This window comes from Oncorhynchus tshawytscha, linkage group LG21 (assembly GCF_018296145.1).
Source record: "Oncorhynchus tshawytscha isolate Ot180627B linkage group LG21, Otsh_v2.0, whole genome shotgun sequence".
Taxonomy (NCBI): Eukaryota; Metazoa; Chordata; class Actinopteri; order Salmoniformes; family Salmonidae; genus Oncorhynchus; species Oncorhynchus tshawytscha.
This window is the reverse complement of record NC_056449.1, coordinates 23,313,733-23,338,494: the sequence shown is the minus strand read 5'-3', so window position 1 is coordinate 23,338,494 and position 24,762 is coordinate 23,313,733. Positions and strand designations below refer to the sequence as shown.

Here is a 24,762-nt window from a genome sequence, read left to right as displayed (position 1 = left end):
AGCTTTGTCAGACTATAAATGACCAACCACCCAGCTTTGGAATAGTTAGGTCAATTTCTATGCTTTTGAGAGGAGCTGGCTACTGTGCCCGGAGACTTCCAGCAATTGTGCTAAGCTAACAATAAGCTAACTTCAATGATTTTTAAACTCCACGTACAGACATAAAACTTATATCTGACTGTGGGTAAGTAGAATCCCCAAAATCGTGCAGTATCCCTTGAAGCACACAAGGTATTGGTGATAAATGAGATGGAATATTATATCAAGGTAGGCCTAATATCTCAGTGAAAACATTTATCATGATTTAGCTTTGTTTTTCAATGTACTAGAAAAAGATACACTTGTTGATATTAGTACCCACTGTTTGCTCTCTCCAGTGCAATTGTTGTCCGAGACCATTCAGGGTGTAACTGCTTCTGCCACTGGAGTCCGCTACCAGCAGTCCTGGCTCTGTGTCCTGTGAGTAACAGCTGACATACTGCATTATCGGTCATTACTTGTTATTACTTTACGTAAGTAATGTTTCCAACACAGTCAAACCTCTGAGTAGGGACAAGAGGTTTGACTGGATTTGTCTGTCTGTGTACGTCTGTCCAGATGCAATGTGAAGAGCCTCCAGAGACGCCACGTCTGCATCGCCCGTCTGGAGAGACCACAGAACTGGGGAGCAAACTGTTGTGAGGCTCGATATGTCATCCTCATTCTCTCCCCACCTAGAACGGTAATGCTCCATTTGACCCATCTACGATTTAACAAGCAGAACATGATGTTACACTAATACCAATATGTCTGTGGCAATATTACAGTAATTCCCATATTTATGTGTTTTGTGAGTTGAGAAATTTACTGGCAACTGATTAATATCTTAATAGTTCCATTATGTTCCTCAAATATTCTCTAAGTATTCTCTCGCTCCCCCAGAAAAGCACCAAGACAGCTATCGAGCTGGGCCGCACATTCGCCACCATGTTCTCAGACATCTCCTTCAGACAGAAACTGCTGGACGCCAAGACCCAGGAGGAGTTCAAACAAGAGCTGGTGCACCAGCGTCATCATCTCTCCATAGTCAATGAGAAACCAGCTACAGAGAAGCAGATGATCCATGCAGAAACGGACCCACGCAGCAAAAAAACACTAAAAGTAGGCAGGGACTACCTCATCAATCTGACGGGGACTGACATGGCCAACATGTAGCAGCTTCACTGTTCAGTTGGAAACACAGTGCCGTCTGAAAGTATTCAGATCCCCTGACTTTTTCCACATTTTGTTTGGTTAGGCCTTATTCTAAAATGTAGTAAGTTGTTTTTTCCCCTCATTAATCAACACACTGTGTTCTTGGGGACCTTCAATGTTGCAGAAATATTTTGGTACCCTTCCTCAGATCTGTGCCTCGACACAATCCTGTCTCGGCGATCTACAGACAATTCCTTCGACCTCATGGTTTTGTTTCTGCTCTGACATGCACTGTCAACTGTGGAACCTTCTATAGACAGGTGTGTGCCTTTACAAATGATGTCCAATCAATTGAATTTACTACAGGTGGACTCCAATCAAGTTGTAGAAACATCTCAAGGATGATCAATGGAAACAGGATGCACCTGAGCTCAATTTTGAGTCTCATACCAAAGGGTCTGAATACTTATCTAAAGGGTATTTCTGTTTTTTATTTTAATACATTTGCTAACATTTCTAAAAACCTGTTTTTGCTTCGTCATTATGGGTTATTGTGTGTAGATTGCTGAGTATTTTTTGTATTTTTAATCCATTTTAGAATTAGGCTGTAACATAACAAAATGTGGAAAAAGTCAAGGGGTCTGAATACTTTCCGAAGTCACTGTATCTGTTACTTAAAGGGATGGTTCACTGTTTTTCAATCTTATTTTTGACACAGGGTGTGGTTGTTTCATTCAAAAGACTCTGGATGTAAATAACCAGCTAACAATCTTAAATTTGGTTTGGATGAAACACTAAGTCGAAAATAAGCTAAAACGCAAATAAAATAAAGAGCATTACTTTACTTTTACTTTGAGTAACTATTCCTTTAAAGCGGCATGATAAAAGTATTTTCCCTGTTAGTGGTGTGGTCCCCTTATGAGATTTCCCCCATGTGGAGATGGACCACCCTCAGGTTTTCCTTTATCCAGACATATAAAGACTCGCTCCACTATGTAGTAATACTTCAGCCAATTTATTTTATCCCTTTCCCCCCTCTATCATCAAGTCCTCAGGAATGGTAAGCAGCTGGACTGCACATTCAGCTGTATGCCAAAATGTTGTATTTCGCTGGCAGCAGACTGCATCTAGGCTCTTGTAACGACAAAGTACTTCATTATGTAGCCTTCTTTAATCAAGGGGAAATTTCTAGACTTAGTGTGTAGAGACGCAACACAGAAATGCCTGCCCGGTTAAAGAAAAGTTGTGCTTGAAGTACCTTAGTAAAAATGATTTTGAATAACCAACCAACGCATCCACAATAATCCAGGTCAAATACTTATTCCAGAGGGCTTTTATTTCTGTGTGCCTTAACAAACACAACTGTGGTGGATGTTGTGGTTTCAGGCCCCTCTGGTTTAGTGTCTTGCATTACTGTATATAGACTTTATTATCCCTAAAGGACTACGTGCTTTGCAGTAGACCTACAGACCACATAATAGTACAGGATAGTTCAACCAATCAATAAAACGTTTGTTTCTCCACAGTGTGCAGATTTCTTTAAAGTTGGCCGAGGTATCTATGAGGATCTTCGTCGGCGACTACCACTCTATCCCTCAGACTTCACAGACGGTATAACTTTTAAGCTTAGCCTTCCTCTTGTCACTACATTTTAAAAGATACTTTGCCGTTATTTAGACCGGTCATGGATAATTATTTTTGATAATTGACTTCAATATGACATACACAGTTTTTTAAATCATATTTAACACATCACATAGCCTAAACTTGTGAAAAAGCTCAATCTTTCACCTTACAATTGCTGTTGTCATTACGATTATCACAGCTAGTTCATATCCAAGATTGTACCTGTATTAACAGTTGGCTGAGTTGAACTGCTCTCTGGTTGGTTAGCAGAGTTGTAAACTGCTCTCTGGTTGGTTGGCAGAGTTGTAAACTGCTTTCTGTTTGGTTAGCAGAGTTGTAAACTGCTCTCTGGTTGGTTAGCAGAGTTGTAAACTGCTCTCTGGTTGGTTAGCAGAGTTGTAAACTGCTCTCTGGTTGGTTAGCAGAGTTGTAAACTGCTCTCTGGTTGGTTAGCAGAGTTGTAAACTGCTTTCTGTTTGGTTAGCAGAGTTGTAAACTGCTCTCTGGTTGGTTAGCAGAGATGTAAACTGCTCTTTGGTTGGTTGGCAAAGTTCTAAACTGCTCACCTGTTGGTCCGTACAGGTATGTATGGCAAAGACCGCTCCTGGCTGAAGTACACCACCACCGCCATCTTCCTGTACATTGCAATTCTACTTCCTAACATCGCCTTTGGTTCGCTGAACGATGAGAGCACGCGGGGAGAGATAGGTACAATCATCTGGATGTCTCCCTATCCCCCTGTCTTGTGCCTGTCCATCTGTCAAAGCCTGAATGACCCTGACTTAAATGTTTGAATAATTCAGCTTTCAATTAAAGTCAAATAAATTATATTTTCTGTTGATTGAATCCTGAAAATGTATATAGTCACTCACTGCATCTTTAAAAATATATATATAAAATCTTTGCCTACACTAACATTATAATGGTCTGTACTTGATAGATGTCCGGAAAGTCATCGTTGGCCAGAGCATTGGAGGAGTGATCTACTCTCTGTTTGCTGGTGCTCCTTTGGTTATCCCACTGACTACTGCACCCCTGGCCATCTTTATTAGCGGTATGTCTACTACACTGGAAGATGATCTTAGAGAAACATCTGGACAACATAAATACTACATCAATATCCTGTAGTATTATTTGTCTGATATTTTATGTTTGTAGTGATCCGGGGAATCTGTGATGACTACGATTTGGACTTCCCTGCCTTCTATGCCTGCATCGGCTTGTGGAACAGCTTCTTTCTCATCCTGGGAGCACTTTTGAATGTCAGTCTGTTCATGAAGCTCTTCAAACGGTCAGTGGACAAACAGCCATTCAGTGAATCAGGCTTCTGCTGGATGTATAGCCAGACCAGTGCAGGCCATTGCAGTACAGCTTGGATCAGCTCTGTTTGGCTCAACTTTGTAGTTAGGAAAGGACCTTGACAGCATGACTACTGAACCCACTAAACATGTGACATTCCTGTCTGTTTTGACTTCATTTTTCCCATAAACATCATTGAAGGTACTCATCATTTCATTGAAGGTACTCACTTGTAATCAGTGTTGTGACTTTGCCTTGGTTTGTTATGTCTTGGTCTGTGGTTTATTCTGTTCAGATAAAGGGGTATACTCTGTGTTTCTTTTATACCCTTTCCTTACAGCTCATCAGAGGAAATCATAGCCCTGTTCATTTCAATAGCCTTTGTTGGGGACTCGGTGAAAGGCACTGTCAAAAGTGAGTCTGGGGATGGGGGGCTTACATTTACACAACATATTCAGGTGTTCCGCCCGCCGGGGAAATCCATCTTAGTGTAAATGTAGAGGAACCTAAGCGGGCTACCCGTCATCTGCACAGTAAATGTACCCAGCATATATCCATCAGTCTTTTTAAGAGGCCAGCGAAGCATGCAATCAAACCATTCCCCTGGGCAGGCTCTGAAGGGAACTGACATGTGTTTCGGAGGACGCCCTTGAGTTAAGCACAAGTCAGTGGCTGAGGAAGTGGCAGACGAGCGTATACATATGTTGCGGTCTCTCTCTTATCCTTGGGCTGCCCGATTAACTCTTTCTTTCCCTGCCCTTATCCCTATTTCTACCCCTTTCTTTCTCTCCCTATAGTCTTTAATTACTTCTACCACGGGCCCACGCTGGCAACCAATAACAGCACTCGGGTGCTTCTAGAGATCAAGGAGTTAATGGAGAAGGCTGCAAATGCAACAGAGAGTCTGGGGAGTAGGACCAGCGATGGGGCCCCTGTGGTGAAGCATGTCACGCATGTGTTTCTGCCCGAGTCTCTGGTCCTGTGTACCAGGGAGAGGCCTATCCTCTGTCTCCTGCTCATGCTGGGGACTCTGTGGTTGGGGTATGCCCTCTACCAGCTGAGAAGGAGGTAAGTTCAGATCAAGTTGCACTAATATGCGGGCTGACCGCTGCCAGGCTGACCACTGCCAGGCTGACCACTGCCCGTTCAATGGTGGCTAAAGGACACACGTTATCTCAGGGGTCTCCAATTCCAGTCTGCTGATTGTTTTTGTTCCAGCCCAGCACTATCACTTCATTGTCGAACCGTCTACTGCTAAATTCAATGTATATAATTTAGAGTAGCAAAATGTTATTGTGTGCCCAATGTATAGTTGACATACTGCTATGTGGCTTGGTTTACTTCCCACAGTCCTTATCTGCATGCCAAAGTGAGAGAGGTGGTGTCCGACTGTGCCTTACCCATCGCTGTCGTTATATTCTCCTTCATTGGTTCCTTCCTTTTCCTTGATATAGAGCGTGAGTAGTACACATTATTGTTCAGAAAAGGGAATTGTCTGTTTTAAAATGACCAATTTGTCATTGATCAAAATGTTTCAAGCAAGCCTTGAAAAAGACTAGATAAATGCCACAAGACAAATCATGCCACTTTTCTAAACTGTTCCCAACATTTCAAAACAGTTCCTGTGTTCAACTTCCACAACGGGAAGATCTTCAGGCTGGCCCAGTTTGACAAGCTGACGGGCATGAACTGTCTGAGCGCTGTAGGCTTAGGCTTCCTCCTGGCGCTGCTCATCTTCATCGACCAGAATATTGTCATATCACTCACCCACGTCCCCGAAGCAAAGTAGGATCTTCCATATTTTTACTTTATACTCTAGGTAAAGAATGTGTGCTGCAAAGTGGATATAACTGCACCGCCAGGAGAATATTGCAGAATCATTACATTAACGTTTAATGATTGCAAACGAACCTGCAAGAGTGTTTGTCACAATGATGTACTTTTGCTGCAGCACAGCACATGCATTTTTTCAACACACTCAACTGTATAGTATACTCTATAACGTTACTCTATTATTCTGTATATTGTATTTGGTTTTCATTAAATATGACTTTGTCGTAAGGCTTTGACCAGTGCTTAATTTGAGGCGGATTCGGTACCTCTCGTGGCATGAAAAATTGTCACTTTTTGCAATGTAAAAATTCTAACAAACGCGATCAAAGTTCATTCGAGTTCTAGAGCCGCGCAAAGGGTTCTGGAGGAGCTTCTGCACGCCTGATAAATTGAAATACATTTTCCAAAGTTATAGAGTTACTACTGTGTGTTCCGAAATAAATGAAATAATTCAGAATAGCCTTCTACACCATGAGAAAGACAAAATATTTGCCACAGAGGATGACTTGCTTATTTAAAAAATAGCCTAGCTGTGGAGTGTAGCCCAATGAGGCATAGCCTACAGTAGGGAATGCGCGACAAATCTCTCAGTGAACAAACAGCATGCAGACAAAACTGGCCTTTCGTAATATTTCAAATAGTCTACAATCATGGAAAACACAGGTTGGAAAGCAAACGTCTAACGCTGAAAGGAGAATAATCTAATTTGTCAGCTGTAAGCTAACCAAATATTTGATAAACTTCCAAATATTGTTTAACAAAGTAAAACAAGAGAGAGAGGCTTTTGGCATGAGTGCATTATGCCATCACCAGTGAGTGAGCTGCGATTCATTGGGAGAGTCAGTGAAACTGGAAAGCATTTTTAGGACTATAATTTCCTCCTCATATTGTAGCCTACAATATGCGTCCACACACACAGGACTAGACTATTGATGGATTCAAGACAAGGTCGTTTTCATTGATCTCAGATACTCAGTTTGTCAGTGTCAAAGTAGCCTGTCATTTCCATAATTTGTGGGGTATTATGGTGCTTTTAACTCTGAAAAAAACAAGGTCGAATCATGATGTCAGTGATCTTCAGATCGGAAAATTGGAGCTCTAGAAAGAATCTAGAGTTCCCACTTGGAATTCCCTGTTAAATTCCCCCATTACCCAGTTCTTGAACGCACTAAAGTCGGAAGTCTGAGATTTCCATAAAAAGATTATGCCAAAGTCTACCTTCATGTAAAATGAGGTAGAATTGCATGAAATTAGTTTATTAAAGGCCCAATATGTCCTGGACCATAGGCCACTAAAATGTGGCCTAGGGTCCCATGTGTGCTACTTCTGTAAGTGCCTCTACTCTACTGCTCAATGCCACTACGCAAATATGATGCAATGCTTTTCGGTGCCCCACTCTTTTGCTCAGTTTTTGTTCCGGCCCCTCCCGATTTATAAATTAAGCACTGGCTTTGACAAGCTCAACCAACACGTTGGTAGCCTATCCAGCCAGTATGTTGGTAGCCTATCCAGCGCGATGTCATCCATGGTCCACGATTAGTCCATGTTTGTCTGAATTGTATAATGCCAAACTGTTCTGTGTCTATGTGGTAATGTTTCAGGTTGTTGAAGGGAACTGCATTCCACTGGGACCTGATGCTGACCGGCTTCATCAACATCCTCATGTCGTGTCTGGGTTTGCCGTGGATGCACGCCGCATTCCCACACTCCTCCTTGCACGCACGTCAGCTGGCTAAGGTGGAGCTGCACGTGGAGGGGGGACACCTCTATGAAACGTGAGTGAGGGCAGCTTGACCAAAGATTTAGAGGCAGTTTTCTGCATAACTTATTGTGAACATTTATTATTTTTTGAAGCAGTTACTTACACGGACGGTTGCACAGTCCCAGATGAAGACAACTTAAGCCTACTTTAAAAAAGATTTTTCATTTAACATTTTTATTCCTGTAGTCTGTGCAATCTCCAATATTCTATTTGGAATATGTTGTTCAATGGCCCTTGGAACAAGATTATGGGTGGGTGTTTCTAATGAGACTAAACAAGAGGCTCTCTCTTCAAGAATGCCAGTTTCTGTTTCTGTCGGTTTACAGCATTGTCAATGTGAAGGAGACGCGGATCACGGCTCTGACGGCTAACATCCTGATCGGCCTGTCAGTGTTCTTGTTACCCATCCCTCTGCAGTGGATCCCCAAGCCTGTCCTCTACGGCCTTTTCCTCTACATAGCAGCCACCTCCCTCGACGGCAACCAGATGTTTGACCGCATGCTCCTCCTCCTCAAAGAACAGGTGAGAGTGAGGAAAATAGGGGCATGTTTGTGTGTGCGTGTGTGTGTGTGTGTGTGTGTGAATGTGTGTCTATTCCATCCACCCATCCATCCATCCATACTGTACATACATAAGTCTGTCCATCCATATGTATGTATGTATGTATGTATGTATGTCTGTATGTCTGTATGTATGTATGTATGTATGTATGTATGTATGTATGTATTTATACAGTTGAAGTCGGAAGTTTACATACACTTAGTTTGGAGTCATTTTTCAACCACTCAAATTTCTTGTTAACAAACTATAGTTTTGGCAAGTCGGTTAGGACATCTACTTTGTGCATGACACAAGTAATTTTTCCAAAAATTGTTTACAGACAGATTATTTCACTTATAATTCACAAAATCACAATTGCAGTGGGTCAGAGGTTTACATACACTAAGTTGACTGTGCCTTTAAACAGCTTGGAAAATTCCAGAAAATGATGTCATGGCTTTAGAAGCTTCTGATAGGCTAATTGACCTCATTTGAGTCAATTGGAGGTATATCTGTGGATGTATTTCAAAGCCTACGTTCAAATTCAGTGCCTCTTTGCTTGACATCATGGGAAAATCTAAAGAAATCAGCCAAGACCTCAGAGGTCCTTGGGAGAAATTTCCAAACGCCTGAAGGTGCCACGTTCATCTGTACAAACAATAGTACGCAATAATAAACACCACGGGACAACGCAGCCGTCATACCGCTCAGGAAGGAGATGCAATCCGTCCCCTAGAGATGAATGTACTCTGGTTCGAAAAGTGCAAATCAATCCCAGAACAACAGCAAAGGACCTTGTGAAGATGCTGGAAGAAACTGGAACAAAAGTTTATATATCCACAGTAAAACGAGTCCTATATCGACCTAAAATGAAAGGCCGCTCAGCAAGGAAGAAGCCACTGCTCCAAAACCACAATAAAAAGCCAGACTACGGTTTGCAACTGCACATGGGGACAAAGATTGTACTTTCTGGAGAAATATCCTCTGGTCTGATGAAACAGAAATATAAATGTTTGGCCATAATGACCATTGTTATGTTTGGAAGAAAAGGGGGAGGATTGCAAGCTGAAGAACACCATTCCAACCGTGAAGCACGGGGGTGGCAGCATCAAGTTGTGGGGGTGATTTGCTGCCGGAGGGACTGGTGCAATTCACAGAATAGATGGCATCATGAGGTAGGACAATTATGTGGATATATTGAAGCAACATCTCAAGACATCAGTCAGGAAGTTAAAGCTTGCTCGCAAATGGGTCTTCCAAATGGACAATGACCCCAAGCATACTTCCAAAGTTGTGTCAAAATGGCTCAAAGACAACAAAGTAAAGGTATTGGAGTGGCCATCACAAAGTCCTGACCTCAATCCTATAGAAGATTTCCTTGGCAGAACTGAAAAAGCGTGTGCGAGCAAGGAGGCCCACAAACCTGACTCAGTTACACCAGCTCTGTCAGCAGCAATGGGCCAAAATTCACCCAACCTATTGTGGGAAGCTTGTGGAAGGCTACCCGAAACATTTGACCCAAGTTAAACAATTTAAAGGCAATGCTTCCAAACACTAACTGAGTGTATGTAAACTTCTGACCCACTGGGAATGTGATGAAAGAAATAAAATCTGAAATAAATCATTTTCTCAACTATTATTCTGACATTTCACTATCTTAAAATAAAGTGGTGATCCTAATTTACATAAATCAGGGAATTTTTACAAGGATTACATGTCAGGAATTGAGTTTAAATGTATTTGGCTAAGGTGTATGTAAACTTCCAACTTCAACTGTATGTACAGTGCCTTGCGAAAGTATTCGGCCCCCTTGAACTTTGCGACCTTTTGCCACATTTCAGGCTTCAAACATAAAGATATAAAACTGTATTTTTTTGTGAAGAATCAACAACAAGTGGGACACAATCATGAAGTGGAATGACATTTATTGGATATTTCAAACTTTTTTAACAAATCAAAAACTGAAAAATTGGGCGTGCAAAATTATTCAGCCCCTTTACTTTCAGTGCAGCAAACTCTCTCCAGAAGTTCAGTGAGGATCTCTGAATGATCCAATGTTGACCTAAATGACTAATGTTGATAAATACAATCCACCTGTGTGTAATCAAGTCTCCGTATAAATGCACCTGCACTGTGATAGTCTCAGAGGTCCGTTAAAAGCGCAGAGAGCATCATGAAGAACAAGGAACACACCAGGCAGGTCCGAGATACTGTTGTGAAGAAGTTTAAAGCCGGATTTGGATACAAAAAGATTTCCCAAGCTTTAAACATCCCAAGGAGCACTGTGCAAGCGATACTATTGAAATGGAAGGAGTATCAGACCACTGCAAATCTACCAAGACATGGCCGTCCCTCTAAACTTTCAGCTCATACAAGGAGAAGACTGATCAGAGATGCAGCCAGGAGGCCCATGATCACTCTGGATGAACTGCAGAGATCTACAGCTGAGGTGGGAGACTCTGTCCATAGGACAACAATCAGTCGTATATTGCACAAATCTGGCCTTTATGGAAGAGTGGCAAGAAGAAAGACATTTCTTAAAGATATCCATAAAAAGTGTCATTTAAAGTTTGCCACAAGCCACCTGGGAGACACACCAAACATGTGGAAGAAGGTGCTCTGGTCAGATGAAACCAAAATTGAACTTTTTGGCAACAATGCTAAACGTTATGTTTGGCGTAAAAGCAACACAGCTCATCACCCTGAACACACCATCCCCACTGTCAAACATGGTGGTGGCAGCATCCTGATTTGGGCCTGCTTTTCTTCAGCAGGGACAGGGAAGATGGTTAAACTTGATGGGAAGATGGATGGAGCCAAATACAGGACCATTCTGGAAGAAAACCTGATGGAGTCTGCAAAAGACCTGAGACTGGGACGGAGATTTGTCTTCCAACAAGACAATGATCCAAAACATAAAGCAAAATCTACAATGGAATGGTTCAAAAATAAACATATCCAGGTGTTAGAATGGCCAAGTCAAAGTCCAGACCTGAATCCCATCGAGAATCTGTGGAAAGAACTGAAAACTGCTGTTCACAAATGCTCTCCATCCAACCTCACTGAACTCGAGCTGTTTTGCAAGGAGGAATGGGAAAAAAATGTAGTCTCTCGATGTGCAAAACTGATAGAGACAAACCCCAAGCGACTTACAGCTGTAATCGCAGCGAAAGGTGGCGCTACAAAGTATTAACTTAAGGGGGCTGAATAATTTTGCACGCCCAATTTTCAGTTTTTGATTTGTTAAAAAAGTTTGAAATATCCAATAAATGTCGTTCCACTTCATGATTGTGTCCCAAAAAATACAGTTTTATATCTTTATGTTTGAAGCCTGAAATGTGACAAAAGGTCGCAAAGTTCAAGGGGGCTGAATTCTTTCGCAAGGCACGGTATCTAAAGTCAAATCAAATCAACGTTTTTTGTCACGAATACAACAGAGTGAAATGAGTGAAATGAGTGAAATGCTCACTTACAGGCTCTAACCAACAGTGCAAAAAAGTATGAGGTGAACAATTAGTAAGTAAAGAAATAAAAACAACAGTAAAAAGAAAAAATAGCAGTTGTGAGGCCATAACAGTAGCGAGGACAAATACAGGCACCGGTTAGTCGGGCTGATTGAGATAGTATGTACATGTAAATATGGTTAAAGTGACTATGCATATATGATAAACAGAGAGTAGCAGTTGCGTAAAAGAGGGGTTGGCGGGTGGTGGGTGGCGGGACACAATGCAAATAGCCCGGTTAGCCAATGTGCGGGAGCACTGGTTGGTCGGCCCAATTTACATGAATGTATAGTTAATGTGATTATGCATATATGACAAACAGAGAGTAGCAGCAGCGTAAAAAGAGGTGTTGGGTGGGGCACACAATGCAAATATTCCGGGTAGGCATTTGATTACCTGTTCAGGAGTCTTATGGCCTGGGGGAAAAGCCATTTTGTCCTAGACTTGGCACTCTGGTACTGCTTGCCATGAAGTAGTAGAGAGAACAGTCTATGACTGGGGTGGCTGGGGTCTTCCTCTGACACCGCCTGGTGTAGAGGTCCTGGATGGCAGGCAGCTTAGCCCCAGTGATGTACTGGGCCGTACGCACTACCCTCTGTAGTGCCTTGCGGTCAGAGGCCGAGCAATTGCCGTACCAGGCAGTGATGCAACCAGTCAGGATGCTCTCGATGTTGCAGCTGTAGAACCTTTTGAGGATCTCAGGACCCATGCCAAATATTTTTAGTTTCCTGGGGCGAAATAGGCTTTGTCGTGGCCTCTTCACAACTGTCTTGCTGTGTTTGGACCATCCTAGTTTGTTGTTGATGTGGACAACAAGGAACTTGAAGCTCTCAACCTGCTCCACTACAGCCCCTTCGATGAGAAAGGGAGCGTGCTCGGTCCTCCTTGTCCTGTAGTCCACAATCATCTACCTAGTCTTGGTTAAGTTGAGGGATAGGTTGTTATTCTGGCACCACCCGGCCAGGTGTCTGACCTCCTCTCTATAGGCTGTCTCGTCATTGTCGGTGCTCAGGCATAACACTGTTGTGTCGTCTGCAAACGTAATGATGGTGTTGGAGTCGTGCCTGGCCATGCAGTCGTGGGTGAACAGGGAATACAGGAGGGGACTGAGCACGCACCCCTGTGGAGCTCCAGTGTTGAGGATTAGCATGGCAGATGTGTTGCTACCTACCCTCACCACCTGGGGGTGGCCCGTCAGGAAGTCCAGGATCCAGTTGCAGAGGGAGGTGTTTAGTTCCAAGGATCCTTATCTTAGTGATGAGCTTTGAGGGTACTATGGTGTTGAATGCTGAGCTGCAGTCAATGAATAGCATTCTCACATAAGTGTTCCTTTTGTCCAGGTGGGAAAGGGCAGTGTGGAGTGCAATAGAGATTGTATCATCTGGGGATATGTTTGGGCGGTATGCAAATTGGAGTGGGTCTAGGGTTTCTGGGATAATGGTGATGATGTGAGCCATTACCAACATTTCAAAGCACTTCATGGCTATGGATGTGAGTGCTACGGGTCTATAGTCATTTAGGCAGGTTGCCTTTGTGTTCTTGGGCACAGGGTCTATGGGGGTCTGCTTGAAACATGTTGGTATTACAGACTCAATCAGGGACATGTTGAAAATGTCAGTGAATACACCTGCCAGTTGGTCAGCACATGCCGGAGCACATGTCCTGGTAATCTGTCTGGCCCCGCAGCCTTGTGTATGTTGACCTGTTTAAAGGTCTTACTCATGTTGGCTACGGAGAGCATGATCACACAGTCGTCCAGAACAGCTGATGCTCTCATGCATGCCTCAGTGTTGCTTGCCTCGAAGCGAGCATAGAAGTGATTTAGCTCGTCTGGTGGGCTTGTGTCATGGGCAGCTCGCGGCTGTGCTTCCCTTTGTAGTCTGTAATAGTTTGCAAGCCTTTCCACATAAGACGAACATCGTAGCCGGTGTAGTATGATTCCATCTTAGCCCTGTATTGACGCTTTGCCTGTTTGATCTTTCGTCGCAGGGCATAGCAGGATTTCTTGTAAGCTTCCGGGTTAGAGTCCCGCACCTTGAAAGCGGCAGCTCTACCCTTTAGCTCAGTGCAAATGTTGCCTGTAATCCATGGCTTCTGGTTGGGATATGTACGTACAGTCACTGTGGGGACGATGTCCTCAATGCACTTATTGATAAAGCCAGTTACTGATGTGGTTTACTCCTCAATGCCATCGGAAGAATCCCGGAACATGTTTCAGTCTGTGATAGCAAAACTGTCCTGTAGTTTAGCATCTGCTTCATCTGACCACTTTTTTATAGACCGAGTCACTGGTGCTTCCTGCTTTAATTTTTGCTTGTAAGCGGGAATCAGAAGGATAGAGTTGTGGTCGGATTTACCAAATGGAGGGAGAGGGAGAGCTTTGTAAGCGTCTCTGTGTGTGGAGTACAGGTGAACTAGAATTGTTTTCCCTCTGGTTGTACATTTAACATGTTGATAGAAATTTGGTAGAACTGATTTAAGTTTCCCTGCATTAAAGTCACTGGCCACTAGTAGCGCTGCCTCTGGGTGAGTGGTTTCCTGTTTGCTTATTTCCTTATACAACTGACTGAGTGCTGTCTTAGTGCCAGCATCTGTCTGTGGTGGTAAATAAACAGCCACGAAAAGTATAGCTGAAAACTCTCTTTGCAGGTAGTGTGGCCTGCAATTTATCACAATATACTCTACTTCAGGCGAGCAAAAATCTAGAGACTTCCTTAGATTTCGTGCACCAGCTGTTGTTTACCAATATGCACAGCCCGCCCCCTCGTCTTAATGGAGTGTGCTGTTCTATCTTGCCGGTGCAGCATATATCCCGCTAGCTGAATATCCATGTCGTCATTCAGCCACTATTGCATGAAACATAGGATATTACAGTTTTTGATGTCCCATTGGTAGGACATTCGTGATCGTACCTCGTCTAATTTGTTGTCCAATGATTGCACGTTGGCGAGTAGTATTGGCAGTAACGGCAGCTTTCCCTGTCGCCTTCTCCGGGTCCTGACCAGGCATCCAGCTCTTTGTCCTCTGTACCTGCGTCACTTCCTCTTGCAAATAACTGGGATGTCGGCCCTGTAGGGTGTTTGGAGAATGTCTTGTGCGTCGTCCTTGTTGTAGAAATATATACAGTGGGAAGAACAAGTATTTGATACACTGAAGATTTTGCAGGTTTTCCTACTTACAAAGCATGTAGAGGTCTGTAATTTTTTATCATAGGTACACTTCAACTGCGAGAGACGGAATCAAAAATCCAGAAAATCACATTGTATGATTTTTAAGTAATTGATTTGCATTTTATTGCATGACATAAGTATTTGATCACCTACCAACCAGTAAGAATTCCGGCTCTCACAGACCTGTTAGTTTTTCTTTAAGAAGCCCTCCTGTTCTCCACTCATTACCTGTATTAACTGCACCTGTTCGAACTCGTTACCTGTATAAAAGACACCTGTCCACACACTCAATCAAACAGACTCCAACCTCTCCACAATGGCCAAGGCCAGAGAGCTGTGTAAGGACATCAGGGATAAAATTGTAGACCTGCACAAGGCTGGGATGGGCTACAGGACAATAGGCAAGCAGCTTGGTGAGAAGGCAACAACTGTTGACGCAATTATTCGAAAATGGAAGAAGTTAAAGATGACGGTCAATCACCCTCGGTCTGGGGCTCCATGCAAGATCTCACCTCGTGGGGTATCAATGATCATGAGAAAGGTGAGGGGTCAGCCCAGAACTACATGGCAGGACCTGGTCAATGACCTGAAGAGAGCTGGGACCACAGTCTCAAAGAAAACCATTAGTAACACACTACGCCGTCATGGATTAAAATCCTGTAGCGCACGCAAGGTCCCGTTGCTCAAGCCAGCGCATGTCCAGTTCCGTCTGAAGTTTGCCAATGACCATCTGGATGATCCAGAGGAGGAATGGTAGAAGGTCATGTGGTCTGATGAGATAAAAATAGAGCTTTTTGGTCTAAACTCCACTCGCCGTGTTTGGAGGAAGAAGAAGGAGGAGTACAACCCCAAGAACACCAACCCAACCGTAAAGCATGGAGGTGGAAACATCATTCTTTGGGGATGCTTTTCTGCAAAGGGGACAGGATGACTGCACTGTATTGAGGGGAGGATGGATGGGGCCATGTATCGCGAGATCTTGCCCAACAACCTCCTTCCCTCAGTAAGAGCATTGAAGATGGGTCGTGGCTGGGTCTTCCAGCATGACAACGACCCGAAACACACAGCCAGGGCAACTAAGGAGTGGCTCCGTAAGAAGCATCTCAAGGTCCTGGAGTGGCCTAGTCAGTCTCCAGACCTGAACCCAATAGAAAATCTTTGGAGGGAGCTGAAAGTCCGTATTGCCCAGCGACAGACCCAAAACCTGAAGGATCTGGAGAAGGTCTGTATGGAGGAGTGGGCCAAAATCACTGCTGCAGTGTGTGCAAACCTGGTCAAGAACTACAGGAAACGTATGATCTCTGTAATTGCAAACAAAGGTTTCTGCACCAAATATTAAGTTCTGCTTTTCTGATGTATCAAATACTTATGTCATGCAATAAAATGCAAATTAATTACTTAAAAATCATACAATGTGATTTTCTGGATTTTTGTTTTAGATTCCGTCTCTCACAGTCTCACAGTGTACATATGATAAAAAATGACAGACCTCTAAATGCTTTGTAAGTAGGAAAACTTGCAAAATCGGCAGTGTTTCAAATACTTGTTCTCCCCACTGTATCTATCTTAGCAATAAGTGATGTAATGGTGAATAGCAGAGCAGCTAAAATGGTTAACCATGATGTTAAACCATCCCCTCTCCCTCTCCTTCCCCTCACACGTCCCAGTCAACCATGATGGTAAACCATCTCCTCTCCCTCTGCCTCCCCTCACACATCCCAGTCAACCATGATGTTAAACCATCTCCTCTCCCTCCCCTCAGACCTCCTAGTCAACCATGATGTTAAACCATCTCCTCTCCCTCTGCCTCCCCTCACACGTCCCAGTCAACCATGATGCTAAACCATCTCCTCTCCCTCTGCCTCCTCTCAGACGTCCTAGTCAACCACAACGTTAAACCATCTCCTCTCCTTCCCCTCACACGTCCCAGTCAACCATGATGTTAAACCATCTCCTCTCCCTCTGCCTCCTCTCAGATGTCCTAGTCAACCATGATGTTAAACCATCTCCTCTCCCTCTGCCTCCCCTCACACATCCCAGTCAACCATGATGTTAAACCATCTCCTCTGCCTCCCCTCAGACGTTCTAGTCAACCATGATGTTAAACCATCTCCTCTGCCTCCCCTCAAATGTTCTAGTCAACCATGATGGTAAACCATCTCCTCTCCCTCTGCCTCCCCTCACACGTCCTAGTCAACCATGATGTTAAACCATCTCCTCTGCCTCCCCTCAAATGTTCTAGTCAACCATGATGGTAAACCATCTCCTCTCCCTCTGCCTCCCCTCACACGTCCCAGTCAACCATGATGCTAAACCATCTCCTCTCCCTCTGCCTCCTCTCAGACGTCCTAGTCAACCACAACGTTAAACCATCTCCTCTCCTTCCCCTCACACGTCCCAGTCAACCATGATGTTAAACCATCTCCTCTCCCTCTGCCTCTTCTCAGACGTCCTAGTCAACCATGATGTTAAACCATCTCCTCTCCCTCTGCCTCCCCTCACACATCCCAGTCAACCATGATGTTAAACCATCTCCTCTGCCTCCCCTCACACATCCCAGTCAACCATGATGTTAAACCATCTCCTCTCCCTCCCCCATGATGTTAAGGGATAGGTGGGGCGCTACCGTCCTACCTCGACAACATCCAGTGAAATAGAAATTCAAAATACAGAAATAGTCATATTAAACATTCATGAACATACAAGTGTCTTACATCGTTTAAAAGCTTAACTTCCTGTTAATCCAACCGCCGTGTCAGATTTCAAAAAGGCTTTATGGTGAAAGCATACCATGAGATGATCTGAGGATAGCGCCCCACACACAAAAGTGTCACAAAAGTCAGAAATAGCGATTAAATAAATCACTTACCTTTGAAGATCTTCCCCCATCTCCTCTCCCTCCCCTCAGATGTGCTAGTCAACCATGATGTTAAACAATCTCCTTTCCCTCTGCCTCCCCTCAAAAATCCTAGTCAACCAAGATGTTAAACCACCTCTTCTCCATCTCTCTCCCCTCTGACGTCCTAGTCAACCACAATGTTAAACCATCTCCTCTCTCTCCCCTCACACGTCCTAGTCAACCATGATGTTCAACCATCTCCTCTCCCTCCCCTCAGATGTCCTTGTCAACCATGATGTTAAACCATCTCCTCTCCCTCCCCTCAGACTTCCTACCCTCCCACCCACTACATTCGGAGGGTGCCCCAGAAGAAGGTGCACTTCTTCACAGCCCTGCAGATACTGCAGTTGATCATCCTGTGTGCGTTTGGCATGTACCCTCTGCCCTATATTAAGATGATCTTCCCCTTCTTGATGATCCTGCTCATTCCCATCAGGTAACAGTCACATAATTAAATAGAACACATTTTTATTGTACCTCTATTGAATTGGTATAGTCCTCCTGACCAGCAGGGGGCAGAGAAGTCCACAAAAAAACTGGGAAGCTGAACCAGTGGCTTTTGGCTTTGAACAAAGGGTAGCAGTAGCCTCTAGTGGTTAGAAAAACGTGCCTGGTTGATTTCCATGGTTAAATATTCAAGATCACCAATAATTGATTGTTGTGGCTTTCTATTAACAAAGATTATAACAGGTGTATTTACCATTGAAAACAACCAAGACTGTAGTTCAATGACACTTACTACAGTAGTGAGTTTGATTTTGAATTAATTGGGTTTAATGTGTGTCTCTGTATCTCTTCACCAGGACTAACCTGCTGCCAAGGGTAATTGAGGCGAAGTATCTGGACATCATGGATTCTCAGCACATGTAGACAGACGGAGGGAGAACTCTGAAAGGACTGATACCAAGGCCTTGATTCAATTTGTAGCGTTGAAGACCTGCGCTAAAGCTCAATAGAAATGTAAAGATAATGTTCCCGCATTTGCGGAGACTGCATTCAAAGAAGGTACTGTCGGCTCGCTCAGAAATTACCGTTAATTTAAAATCGCACTACAGTGCAAATCTTCAGCTCTATGAATTGATTTGAGCCCCCTAAAATACAAAATCTATTTTGTAAACTGGGTCAAAGACGTATAAGGTTTTCAAAGAAGCAAAAAAATAAAATAGCAATTACAATTCCCTTCAAATCCTTTTTATGTTCTTTGGAGTGTCATATATGCCCTTATATTAGTTATATTCAAGAATAAAGCCAATAAAAAAATGTGATTCATATGAATGTACCCTAGTAAAATGTCATTCAGTATAACACTAAGTGTTAAAAAAAATTAATGTATGCCCATTATTCATAATCCCAAGGTTATATTCATGCTTAGACTGGCAGAAATATAACTACCCAGAAAAAAATGACCATTATTTTATTTTGAATACCACATATTTTATGTGTCACAGGTACAACTCAAAATCTATTGAAGGTCTTTTACAAAAACTTCCTGCCTTACACTGAAAAAAATTGTAAAATCACCGAAAATATCTTTCACTTCATCCTTTGAGATTTGTTTTTATCTATCTGAGTCAACAAAACAAAGTGATTGCATTTTAATATAAAATTCTGGTGTTATACTGTATGACAATATTTTGTTACCCTGAATGACACATCACTACGGCCCAAAAATATTGATTAAATGTGATTCCTTTAGCAACAACAATAATGCTATGAATGATTATTAGTAGCCACAATAGTATTTTTCAAGGACTCAGATGGTTGATCCAGTTCTGGAGGTGCAGGTTCATGTTGTACTTGTACAAGTTTTTTACAAGAGTTTCCTTCAGTGGATACTGGAGTTAAGTTCATCACCACATTATTTTGTTCGATTCTTTCACGGTGCTTTCTCTAATTTAATCTCACATTTTCCCTCTTTTTCAGAATGAGATTGTGTCATTGTATGGATCGGTAGATGATCAGGATAGACATCCTTCTTTCTTCTCTGATAGCTAAAAAACTAAAATGTAATAGTTATGACACTGGCACAGAATAGGATTCACATCCATGAAATGTTATTAGTATTCTATTAAAAGTAGGCTATACAATGATAACACGTAATCAAAGTTTAAAAGTTAAATCAACTCCCTCTCCTTTTCTCTTTCAAACATGTTTTGTTACTATTTCATTGCTAATGTTAACAATAATCACTTTACTATAATTTGAGCCTGTGGCAACACTTTACGTTGCATTAAATTGCATTATTACACGATTATTACATAATAGTTAATGTTATAATTATACATTGTTACACTGTAACTGGTAAATTTATTTTTAATGCAGGTACACAAATGTAATTCCAAGATACCTACACAAAATAGCTACATAAAATGGCCATCAAACTACTTCAATTCAAATTTGTACAGTCTCGATTTTTCATATAGTGCCCCAAATGTGAAGCAGCAATAAACCAAAATCCATTTTTTAATCCATAATCGTGTGTGTGTTTGTAATATTATATTAACTAATATACTCCATCAGTTATACCTTAACTGAAGTGCAATAAAACATTAACTACAGTGTAATAGTGCAACTTAATGTTAAGCATTATCCACCCAGCTTTATATGCTATTGTATCCTATTCTGTTGCTGACAGTAGCATGAAACAATGAAAACAATACCTTGCTTTTCTTCTGGCTAGTCTTTCCTCCCTAGCAACTGGATCTGCATCAATCTGTTGTCTGTGCCGTGCAGCCCTCTTCTTATTAGACAACGGCATCTACAGTATAAACATAATGTGCCTTGAAATACCTTAAAATGTCATAAATTAGTTTACAATTCAGTATTCAAACATCAAGTAAATATCAATTGTATGATTTAATGTTGTAAACTAGTGAAAACATGGGATAACAAAGCTACTGTCATTCAGCATAACGGTGACAATGTGGTATAACATGAAACTTTTGTTGTGCTGAAGAACAAAAGCGTGATACTTAAGGATGGATTTCATAAATAAACATATTTAACAGGCAGTTCCTTGGCCATCTATATAAATTAATGACATTGACCTATAAAGATTATTCTTACTTTTTATATTTAATAGAGCTTTTTATAAAATAATAACATTAAAATATTATTTTCTGTATTGTACTGAAGGACATGCATTTTCGTTACAATGGTTACTAGAGGGTGAAAAGGTGAAATCATCAAATATTTCAGAGAGATTTACTCACCTCATCACATTGATAGAGGGTCTTCAATGGGTATTCTTTGTGATGTCACACACTGTCACATGATTACCATCATGTGATATGCTTAAAAATGGCTTTTTACCTTTGTTATACTGAATGACTTTGATGAAACTCAAAATATATTATATTTTTTAGATACAGTATGTCACCCATTATTCTATATATTGTTGTAAACACTAACACAATTATGCCATAGATGTTCATTTATATTTTTAGGATGAATTTTTACGTTTTAAAAACACTTTTGTCATTCAAATTTTACCCGGACAGTTACACAGAAGGACTTTTTGACAGTTTAGAGCTCAATCCCTCTCTTAACTTAAATGAATGGCCTTCGGACACCAAATTTACACGTCTTTGACCCAGTACATGTTAAGACCCTTTGACTCCAAGAGTACTAGACTGTGACTGGGTTGCAACCGGTAGTTGACTGAAATTGAAATCTGGATGGACCACAATTTTTACCTTTTTTATTTGTTACGTATAAGCCGTGCTTCTACATCTGCATTGCTTGCTGTTTGGGGTTTTAGGCTGGGTTTCTGTATAGCACTTTGTGACATCGGCTGATGTAAAAAGCGCTTTATAAATAAATATGATTGATTGACGTACAGTAGTTGCTTAATCTATGTAGTTGCTTTATCTATATAGTTGCTAAAATATTTAACATACTCTTTAACCTCTCTTCTTATTGTATTATGAGAAATTCTGTACAACACAAGGCATTATCTAATTCTGCCCCTGACCCACATCCTACCTTTATATAACATGTTTAAGCTCATTGTATTGTTGTATATGAATAAGGTAAACATTTAGAAAGATCAACATTGTTTTGGTTTTAGGCTGGGATCTGCAGATAGTCATGGTTGTTTATAGTTCAATATTTTTGGTTACTTATACAAAATCAATTCACAATGAATTGGCCAGATTGCAATGCAATTGTGCCATAACTTCAGCAATTACAAAGTAACATACAGGATATTAATGTAAAACAAACAAATATGTTGCACAGTATACTGCTTTCCTGCTGTTTAAGCTGTTACCAAACGAATAAAGCCTTTTAAATTATTTGAATGTTTGTATTTAATTATAATCATACTGCGACAGATTAACATGTTCATATTGCTAACTTTCTGTACTGTATTACCTCATTCTGAAGACGTGTAAAACAGTCCTCCCTTTCGAGTTCTTGGTTGATGGTTTCACAGCATTGCAGATATGTGAGAGAGTTCACCCTGTGCAATTGTCCCAATAGATGGCACTATAAGCCCACCTAGAATAACCTAAACCTGGATTTTCAGAGGAGAGTTCTGTGTAGTCTTATTGTCAGACTTGTTACTTGTCAGCTGTTCTTTGCAGTGGTTTCTAGTGTCACTGATTTTAAAGCCAATGTATACATTTCAAAAGGTGTTATGAACAAACTGTTCCCTAAAGATCACTGCTGTGTCAGATAAATTGTGTTGCCTTCAACACTTCAGAGTAGAGTGGACTTTTTTAAAGGGAAGCGCAGTCAAAAACGTAATTTCCCTGTATTTTTAAATTATATTTCCACATTATGAGGTGGAAAAAACACAATAAAAATGTGGATTGAGCAGACATATGCAGTGTTTACCAACATTGCCTATAAAATGGGCAGTGTTGACATAGCGCGGTTGGATTGAATCCCAGTCCTTTTATTTAACTAGGCAAGTCAGTTAAGAACAAATTCTTATTTACAATAACGGCTAATGGCTAAACTTTGATGTCACTTAAGATAAATTGACAATAAATCTAGGTGAGTGAACATATACAGCTCAATTGTTCACCACCCTATATGACTCCCCATCACAGCCAGATGTGATTCAGCCAGGATTTTAACCAATGACTGTAGTGATACCTCTTGTACTGAGATGCACCACTCTGGAGTTCTACAGTAATGGAATTGTAAAACACTTGAACTCCTATCAATAGCTGAACTTTGATTTCACTTAAGATAAATTGACAATAAATCTAGGTGAGTGAACATATACAGCTCAAACGTTTGTGTGAATTACGAACCTCAAATAGGTTCTGGATGACATCCCATCTTTGAGGAATAGAAATGTGATTCCAGAACTTCCATGCTGGTAGGCAGCAATCAGTGTTAAAGAAACTGAGCAATACTACCGCACAACTCCTTCACAATTACCATACACAGGCCGTTCTCGTATGCCTACGTCGATGCTGGCTATTTCGAGACAGAAACTCATAAGCACAACATTGGAGAAAAAGTCAAATTGATTAAATTATCCTGTTTAAAAACCACGATACATTGAACATGGATGGGCAGATTTAAGACAAGAACACAATCTGCAAAAACCACCAGCCACGGCGGGTAGATTGAGTCATTTGAATAGTACAATACTTTTGTATTATCAACAGTATGCTAATAACTGACAGTTTATCAGAACTTTTAATTCAGATCCTTTGATGTGATAAATTCTGCTCCACTTCAAGACAAAACAGAACCAAATCTTTAGGATCCAGATATAGGATCTTAATTTGAAACAGTTTGCTACAGCAGGAAAATAATCCTGAAGCTACAATACATTAGAATTATTACCGCAAAACATACGGTTATAATATAACTTCTATTCCCTGAAGAAGGGAATGAGTTATAACATACTATAGGGGAGTCAACGACCAATCAAACATGAAATCAAACTCAACAGGCTTGAAACCCATTTCAGCGAGCAATAAGGAGAATAAACTTTAATTTGAAGGCTCAAACCTACTGGGAACTGTGGTAACCTGGATAAATGTGCAACCTGCGTCCTGCCTAACACCCAATCCCGGGCCCAGCAATACGAACACTATGAGCCACACTTGGAGCAGTTACATGCAAGCGATAAAACCTCAAAGGTATGTCACGAACCCCAACTCGCTGCAGCAGAGATTTCACCAATTATTATGCCCTGGATAATGCCCAAGCAGCCTCCACACCTCTAGTGTGAACACACACACCGCTAGGCAACCCTTGTGCTTCGCTGTCATACGTCAGAGAGAGAGATTCCACAATTCAATGAGAGACGTTGCTTAGAAAACGTCCTATTCCGAGCTGGATTAGCGAAACAGACAAAAAAGCTCACAAACACGGATATCATTGGTCCTATCCATTCGTGCATAAAGCGACCCTCAAACACTCTCCACTTATATGTATGCAATCCTCTCATAAAAGGCGCATGCGCCAACTAGTCATAATCAGGTTCGAGGGTAATCCCCTAGCCGTCAAATGCAACCTTTCAGGGACCAAACCCACAGATCCCATTGCTGCGGTTGTGGGTGCCAAACTCTCCCCTGTGCATGGGACAATAGATTCTGATGATACTGAACCCCCTACTGGTCTCCACCCAACAGGCGGATGATATCAAGGAACCAGTGTTGTCTGGGCCAAAGTGGCGCCACCAGAATAAACAACACACCCTCCTGACAGACCCTCTCCAAGGTGGATTGAATCAGGTCCACCGGAGGAAATGCATTCAGCAGGGTTCAAGGCAACTGGTTCCCAACGGAGCGGCCAGACCCCTCATTGAGAAGAACAGACTACAATGCGTGTTTTCTCTCGATGCGTAAAGATCTAAGTCGGCCCTGCCTAATTTGTTGCTAAAAAACCTGCTAATATAACAACTAAATTTTAAAATACCAGTTGCTGAAAACAGGTGGTCAAGCTAGAAAAATGAAGGAGAATTTGACAGCATAGCTCCACATGCGT

General features: G+C 41.8%; 1 protein-coding gene across 1 annotated transcript in view; it reads left to right on the top strand.

Annotated features, from left to right (window-relative positions):
- The window catches only part of slc4a11 (solute carrier family 4 member 11), a 30,328-nt gene extending 8,228 nt beyond the window's left edge, over positions 1-22,100 (top strand). Inside the window, exons 6-20 of the mRNA XM_024383220.2 lie at positions 378-459; positions 598-721; positions 922-1,140; positions 2,700-2,784; positions 3,382-3,507; positions 3,740-3,853; positions 3,958-4,090; positions 4,439-4,512; positions 4,896-5,166; positions 5,449-5,555; positions 5,718-5,883; positions 7,533-7,706; positions 8,020-8,215; positions 18,072-18,241; positions 18,609-22,100. Coding sequence (XP_024238988.1) covers positions 378-459; positions 598-721; positions 922-1,140; positions 2,700-2,784; positions 3,382-3,507; positions 3,740-3,853; positions 3,958-4,090; positions 4,439-4,512; positions 4,896-5,166; positions 5,449-5,555; positions 5,718-5,883; positions 7,533-7,706; positions 8,020-8,215; positions 18,072-18,241; positions 18,609-18,675 — 2,108 coding nt within the window. The 3' untranslated portion in view covers positions 18,676-22,100. The remainder of the gene's footprint in view (positions 1-377; positions 460-597; positions 722-921; positions 1,141-2,699; positions 2,785-3,381; positions 3,508-3,739; positions 3,854-3,957; positions 4,091-4,438; positions 4,513-4,895; positions 5,167-5,448; positions 5,556-5,717; positions 5,884-7,532; positions 7,707-8,019; positions 8,216-18,071; positions 18,242-18,608) is intronic.
- Positions 22,101-24,762: the final 2,662 nt, after the last annotated feature.